This window comes from Sinocyclocheilus grahami, unplaced genomic scaffold (genome assembly GCF_001515645.1).
Source record: "Sinocyclocheilus grahami isolate Dianchi unplaced genomic scaffold, SAMN03320097.WGS_v1.1 scaffold790.1, whole genome shotgun sequence".
NCBI classification, from domain to species: domain Eukaryota; kingdom Metazoa; phylum Chordata; class Actinopteri; order Cypriniformes; family Cyprinidae; genus Sinocyclocheilus; species Sinocyclocheilus grahami.
The window spans coordinates 1107970-1115869 of NW_015505969.1; the positions used below are offsets into that span (position 1 = coordinate 1107970).

The 7900-nt window shown below is 34.0% G+C and overlaps 1 protein-coding gene across 1 annotated transcript; it reads right to left on the bottom strand.

Moving 5' to 3' along the window:
- Positions 1 to 204: 204 nt before the first annotated feature.
- On the bottom strand, positions 205 to 6131 carry LOC107561753 (guanylyl cyclase-activating protein 3-like). The gene is made up of 4 exons (XM_016246230.1): positions 5759 to 6131; positions 4746 to 4895; positions 3253 to 3340; positions 205 to 786 (listed from the first exon to the last, which is right to left on the bottom strand). The coding sequence occupies exons 1-4, from the start codon at positions 5951 to 5953 to the stop codon at positions 644 to 646; spliced, it is 576 nt and encodes a 191-aa protein (XP_016101716.1). The 5' UTR covers positions 5954 to 6131; the 3' UTR covers positions 205 to 643.
- Between the last annotated feature and the right edge of the window lie 1769 nt (positions 6132 to 7900).

The following is a 7900-nucleotide window of genomic DNA, read 5'->3' on the forward strand; positions in this document are numbered from 1 at the left end:
GGCAATGGTTACAAGTTAGAACTGTAGAGCTATCTAAATAATTTAGCACAAAATGTCAAAAGTCAGAATGAAGGTTACATACATCAATAAAAAAACTGTACAATTATTTATAACACTGGCCCCTCCTTACACAGTGTCCACTAAACAGTATTTGGACATTTGACTTACTTTAGTAAGTCACATTTAAAAATGCCTGTCATTTTGATAATTTGTTAATGCAAAGACATTGATACATTTTAATTGAGGCTTAAGTGTCCATATACATTTTAGGGTCACTGTAAATGCTGCGGATCATAGAGCACATCCATTGCTAAGAACATGCTTCACACCCCAGCAAATAGGACAAATTATCCATTAAACCATGGATTCATCTCCTCATGTGTCATTTCTGCCTGCGACAATGACATTTTCAGACTTGTAGAGGTGATTCACTTAAAATTAGAAGGGTAAGAGAGCTCTGCTAACTGGATATCTGGAGGCACAGAAACAAAGACAAAGTGTATGAAAGACAATCACAGATGATGATCACTCATGTCCACCTCTGAGATGCCGCTAGCAGGTTACACCCTCTACTGAGTCTGTTTTATGCTTTTAAGCCACAGAGTTGATCTTTAATAATGGGATCCTTTTATTGTGCAATGCATCAAACATTGGCAGTCACTTTCTTTTTCTGCCCATTGACTATGATCTCCAGGACATGGGTGAGGTCCATCATCTTGGTGAGCATCTCCATGATATCAGGATGTTCTTTAGCCCCTGTGATGAACTCCTCCAATGTCAACTCACCTGCCAAAGAATAGACAATCAATTTTAAGGGTGAATCCTTCCCAAGGTCAGATTTCAACACAAAATTAAAAGAAAAAACTTAAGATCATATAGTGTAAAATATAATAAATTAAAATGTACACATATAATATTGAACGGATAAATATAGGCTATTATGTTTTTAATAAAAAATATTATTTTAGGTTTTACATTTTTTAAAACATTTGTAATGAAGAAAACCTCATTCTCAATAATGTGTAAAAAAACAACTTATTATGATATGTAATGGTAGAATTTGTTGTACTGTAATTACAGTACATTATGGAAATGATAATGACATGATTTACAGTAATGAGAACTGAGGGTTAGGATTAAATTGTCATATAACAACAATTTTAACGGTCATGAAATACTTGGTTTTCTTTAGGGGAAAAAAGAAAAGAAAAGAAATGAAATGAAAAGAAAAAAGTACACAGACATGCACAATATGATTCCAAACTTTAACTGGTTATATTGACCTAGACTGACTGACCCAGGCATTGTACCACTGGAGTTTGTTCTCTGTGTATAGATGCTGTAATGAATATTTATTTTAGTCCATAGCCTTGTTCTTATCCTAGTTCTATAAAGAAACTTTAACCTTGGCCCTTGTTAATGGTTGACTTGTAGAGTGCAACTCAATTGTGACCTTGAAAATGAAAGGACACTAAACACCACAGTGGACATTAGAGAAATTACTGTTATGTAAATTGTTTCAAATGAAATATTCCAGTTGACAAATTATGCTGTAGGTTAATATGATCTAGCATCTCTCACCTTCATTATTGACATCAATCCTCTCATAGATCAGAGACACAATATCATCAGGAGGAATGTCATAACTACGGGTAATGTCCTGGATGGCCTGGGCAAAGTTGAAAAATATTAATGATTTGTCTTTTACTAACATGACATGTCACATTGCCACAGTCTAATTTCCTTCCCCTCTGAACCAACATTTGTTAGTTCTTAATGAGATCAGATTCTTCTATCATATAAACATTCTGTGGCTATAAAATCACTGACTTGGAAAGTTGGAATACATACTGTATATAATGGCAAAAAAATAGGAAAACTTAAAATAAATAATGTATCCAAAATATAAAAATAAACATCCCTTTTTGCAAGTGATCAATGCATATACAGTGACGTGGCCAATTTTGTCAAATTTAAACAATACAGAAGTACAAAACTCTCTGAATAATTCTGTCCCATGGACAGGTGTAATAGGATAGAAACTGCATTTTGAAAATGAGGGAGCTCAGCAAACGACCATCATGGATTTAGGTTAGGATTAAATACAAATTACTTTCCGTAAAGACTACTTTCCTAGACTACAGTAGTCTATAGACTTAGTCATTTCATCATTAAAACGTTTTACACATGAAAAAATAATAGTATGTTTAACATTTTTTGAGAAGAGGACTGCAGTCATATCAGAAGTTTGATAACAAATGTTTTATTTTACATGGGGCGGGTCACCTCAGGGAGCAGGGGTAGGCAAGTTCGGTCCTAGAGAGCTGCAGTCCTGCAGAGTTCAGCTCCAACAATGAAAAAAAAACTCACCTGCCTATAGCGTTAGTAATCCTGAAGACATTGATTGAAGACATTGAATTGAGCTTGTTGTGATGAACTCCTCCAATGTCAACTCACCTGCCAAAGAATAGACAATCAATTTTAAGGGTGAATCCTTCCCAAGGTCAGATTTCAACACAAAATTAAAAGAAAAAACTTAAGATCATATAGTGTAAAATATAATAAATTAAAATGTACACATATAATATTGAACGGATAAATATAGGCTATTATGTTTTTAATAAAAAATATTATTTTAGGTTTTACATTTTTTAAAACATTTGTAATGAAGAAAACCTCATTCTCAATAATGTGTAAAAAAACAACTTATTATGATATGTAATGGTAGAATTTGTTGTACTGTAATTACAGTACATTATGGAAATGATAATGACATGATTTACAGTAATGAGAACTGAGGGTTAGGATTAAATTGTCATATAACAACAATTTTAACGGTCATGAAATACTTGGTTTTCTTTAGGGGAAAAAAGAAAAGAAAAGAAATGAAATGAAAAGAAAAAAGTACACAGACATGCACAATATGATTCCAAACTTTAACTGGTTATATTGACCTAGACTGACTGACCCAGGCATTGTACCACTGGAGTTTGTTCTCTGTGTATAGATGCTGTAATGAATATTTATTTTAGTCCATAGCCTTGTTCTTATCCTAGTTCTATAAAGAAACTTTAACCTTGGCCCTTGTTAATGGTTGACTTGTAGAGTGCAACTCAATTGTGACCTTGAAAATGAAAGGACACTAAACACCACAGTGGACATTAGAGAAATTACTGTTATGTAAATTGTTTCAAATGAAATATTCCAGTTGACAAATTATGCTGTAGGTTAATATGATCTAGCATCTCTCACCTTCATTATTGACATCAATCCTCTCATAGATCAGAGACACAATATCATCAGGAGGAATGTCATAACTACGGGTAATGTCCTGGATGGCCTGGGCAAAGTTGAAAAATATTAATGATTTGTCTTTTACTAACATGACATGTCACATTGCCACAGTCTAATTTCCTTCCCCTCTGAACCAACATTTGTTAGTTCTTAATGAGATCAGATTCTTCTATCATATAAACATTCTGTGGCTATAAAATCACTGACTTGGAAAGTTGGAATACATACTGTATATAATGGCAAAAAAATAGGAAAACTTAAAATAAATAATGTATCCAAAATATAAAAATAAACATCCCTTTTTGCAAGTGATCAATGCATATACAGTGACGTGGCCAATTTTGTCAAATTTAAACAATACAGAAGTACAAAACTCTCTGAATAATTCTGTCCCATGGACAGGTGTAATAGGATAGAAACTGCATTTTGAAAATGAGGGAGCTCAGCAAACGACCATCATGGATTTAGGTTAGGATTAAATACAAATTACTTTCCGTAAAGACTACTTTCCTAGACTACAGTAGTCTATTTAAAGACTTAGTCATTTCATCATTAAAACGTTTTACACATGAAAAAATAATAGTATGTTTAACATTTTTTGAGAAGAGGACTTCTGTCCCATGGACAGGTGTAATAGGATAGAAACTGCATTTTGAAAATGAGGGAGCTCAGCAAACGACCATCATGGATTTAGGTTAGGATTAAATACAAATTACTTTCCGTAAAGACTACTTTCCTAGACTACAGTAGTCTATAGACTTAGTCATTTCATCATTAAAACGTTTTACACATGAAGAAATAATAGTATGTTTAACATTTTTTGAGAAGAGGACTGCAGTCATATCAGAAGTTTGATAACAAATGTTTTATTTTACATGGGGCGGGTCACCTCAGGGAGCAGGGGTAGGCAAGTTCGGTCCTAGAGAGCTGCAGTCCTGCAGAGTTCAGCTCCAACAATGAAAAAAAAAACTCACCTGCCTATAGCGTTAGTAATCCTGAAGACATTGATTGAAGACATTGAATTGAGCTTGTTCAGGTGTGTTTGATTAGGGTTGGAGCTGAACTCTGCATGACTGCGGCTCTCTAGGACCAAACTTGCCTACCCCGGTCATGCTTCCATGTTGGGATTGCTTGGAGAATAAACAAATCATGGCTAACTGTGAATAGTGCATTTCTACAATGGCATCAGTAACTGAAAACCATTGCTTTTATGTGATGTTATGACAAAATATAACAGCACTCTCACTTAAGCTTCTTTTTATGAAGAAAATAAGTTTAGGAGTGCAGTTCTATTTTGTCTTCGTTAAGATCTTTCTCTAACTTGCACCTCAAAAAGGTGTGCATTTGCTTCATTGCATGAGTGCAACATCAAAACAGAACTCTAGTCTGAACTAGTGGTTGTACACCAGAACAAACAGATCACTGAATACAGGAAAAAATGGATACTTTACTTTGAATATGGTCTCCATTTCATCTCTGTCAATCTTGCCGTTTCCATCCTGATCAAAGAGTTTGAAGTACCACTTCAGTTTCTGGTTTATCTCTCCTTTCAGTAGCAGACTTACAGCTGCAATGTATTCTACAAAATCTATGTAGCCATCCTGAAGTAAAAATAAATAAATAAAAATTAGAATTAAAGAAAGAAATATACAACTATATAATAAGAATTATTATTTAATATAATAAAAAAGAAGGCACATGTGAAAGCTGACCATTCATTGTACAAGTGTTTAGAAAAATCTGACTATGTGTCTATGAAATTTGTCACATGCACTGTACGCATAAGCAACATATGCATAAAAACTGAAGTATACTTTGGCCTTTCAAGAGTTTTAAAAAAGCAGCTTGTCCACACTGACATGTCTGAAAATGCTAAATCGCATTACTGTGTATGCATAAAACTTAATAAAAGCTCACTGAGATGATACAGAGAGAGCAGACAATGGGTTGCAAACACTTATCCATTGTAATCTAATTTAAATGCAATTTAACATTCTAATTTTGACGGTTAATAGATGAACAGAAATGAACATCGTAATATTTAAGAATTAGCTCAGTCAGCAGAGACTTTAGTGGCTGTTCGAATGCATGAGCATCCACACTACTAGCATAATCCAGTCGAATGCATTTTCGACAAGCTCAAAACATTTAGACCCCGTTCACACCAAGCACAACAATACCATTCTATTTTCAAAAATGTATCCACTTTGGAGAGTGTCTTTAAAAAGCTCAGTTTTCACTGGACAAAAATTATTTATTAATCTGCCACAATAATATATTTTATCGAAATTTGTAATATTGATGCGTGCACTTATCTGTGATTTGATTAATTATTCATATAATTAATTTGATAGCCTATAATAGATTCAAAAATATATTCTTTCATGCACAAGAGATTTTGGTGTCAACTGAATGACCAATCTGTATAAGAAACCTAAATGTTCCAGTCACACATTTGTCTCACCCCATCCATGTCAAAAGTGTAGAAGACTTGGTCCACATAGCCGCTGGCTTCCTCAGTCATCCCCTGCATCTGTAGCATGGTCTTTAGTTCAAAGAGTGTGATGAGACCTGATGGCGATTCCCTCATGAACTTGTTGTACCAGTGATGCATGTCCTCAGCCAAAACTTCATCCATGTTGGATCCGTGGGCACCCATAACTCCTCAGAGAACCTCTTTCTAAATGAAATGTAGAATTGGTTTGTCAAATCCAGAAGTCCAACAGTAGCTGCAGTTTATTGAGTATGAGTTGTGAGGAGTTTGCCGCTCCAAGCCAGGATTGACTGCTGATGACGGCACAAAGTCTAAAGCCCTATAGACTAGGCAACTAAAAGGAGAGATAACCCTTTAATTGGATAACTGTTGAACCCTTCCTAGAACTAAAGGACATCTATGGTCGTCAAAGAGACAAATGGGAAAGTCTCCAGATGGACTTAACCCTCCCCCTTGGTAGGATAGGTCATGATTTGCCATGATCCTGAACTTCCTGACCTTGTCTGACAGGGCTTAGCGTAGAATGATCAATCACTTTCCATGGAGAGGTCATGATCTGGCCAATAAGTTTAAATATTCCTGGCTTCTCTGAGTAAACCCCACCCAGCGTGACTTTGTTTGCGGGATTTCTTAGTATGGTGAGTTGTCGTCAAGGGAAACCCTTTAGAGGAGGCTGTATTTGAGTCCACAAAAGTTCAGTGTGGAACAAAAGTAGGCGGAAGATATTTTAAGAAATGATTAAGACTATCAAGATATTCAAACTGTATCAAGGGGCCAAATATAGCTGGGCTCAGCTAAATTAATATACTTAAGTAATGAAATTTTGCATTGAAAGTCTATAAGTCAATGATTAAAAAGTAATTTATTTGATTGTTCCACTATGCAACCACCTAGCAACCACCCAGAACACTCTAGAAACTCCTTAGGAAACATTCAGAACACCTTAGTAACCACATAGTAACATGCTAAAAATAACACACCTTAGCAACTGCGTATGAACACCCTAACAACTACCAAAAACACTCAGCATTGTGGCAGCAAGTTTATTGTGAGCAAACATTATATTTTTCTTTAGAAAATGTAAGAATCTAGTTATACTAGTGTTTGTTTTGTAAATCAAATTGATCTGAAAAAAAAAGTTAATCACTTAATGTGACAATGTCAAACAGTGATATATGAATTAGCTACACAGTTCACACAAGTTTTTTTTAAACATTTTCACCATGTCTCAAAAGATGTATTATAACATGATTAATATTATTCTGTGGCTGAAACTACATTTTGAATATTTTTTGGAATAAGACATCCAACTTATTTGTCTTGCTATGGCTAATTTCAAAGTTAATTTATATATTTTATATTAGCATTTTATATAAAGCACACACAATAAAAAATATACTTTTAGCTAAATTTGACAAAATTATAGCTTAATTGGAAATGTAAAAAAAAACAGTGTTCACAATATTGACACAACAAGAATGAACTTTTTCAGACAACAAATATTTAAATGGTTATTTAATACTGCATGTCAGTAGTTGTAATTAAAATAAAAATTGATATTTGCATGGCATTTAACCCTCTTTAGCGTTAATTTATATATTTTATATTAGCATTTTATATAAAGCACACACAATAAAAAATATACTTTTTGCTAAATTTGACAAAATTATAGCTTAATTGGAAATGTAAAAAAAAAACAGTGTTCACAATATTGACACAACAAGAATGAACTTTTTCAGACAACAAATATTTAAATGGTTATTTAATACTGCATGTCAGTAGTTGTAATTAAAATAAAAATTGATATTTGCATGGCATTTAACCCTCTTTAGTCAAAGCTAAAGACTCACTTCTAAACTCAACCCTGCATGTCATGTTTATCTAACACGGCTAACCCATGCAAGTGTGACCCTGATCTCTGATCTGCATGAGCTTCCACTGGCATGTGCATGATCCACTCAGGAACACAAAGTGCAACCACACTCAGATTAAATGCAGAGGATAAATCAATCAGACTATCAAAGATCAGTGTTCCTGTTATAGTAAATCTGGCTTCAGAAGATTAACAATTTCCAAAACAGATTACATTATTTCTGTTGAGATTCTTGGGAC

What these genes read in the sequence shown, in the direction of transcription:
- LOC107561753 (XM_016246230.1), bottom strand. Translation starts at nt 5,953, where the DNA reads ATGGGTGCCCACGGATCCAACATGGATGAAGTTTTGGCTGAGGACATG. An exon ending in AAATGGAGACCATATTCAAA is followed by an intron (nt 3,341 to 4,745) that starts GTAAAGTATCCA and finishes AACTTTGCCCAG; the next exon opens with GCCATCCAGGACATTACCCG. An exon ending in GATTGATGTCAATAATGAAG is followed by an intron (nt 787 to 3,252) that starts GTGAGAGATGCT and finishes ATTCTTTGGCAG; the next exon opens with GTGAGTTGACATTGGAGGAG.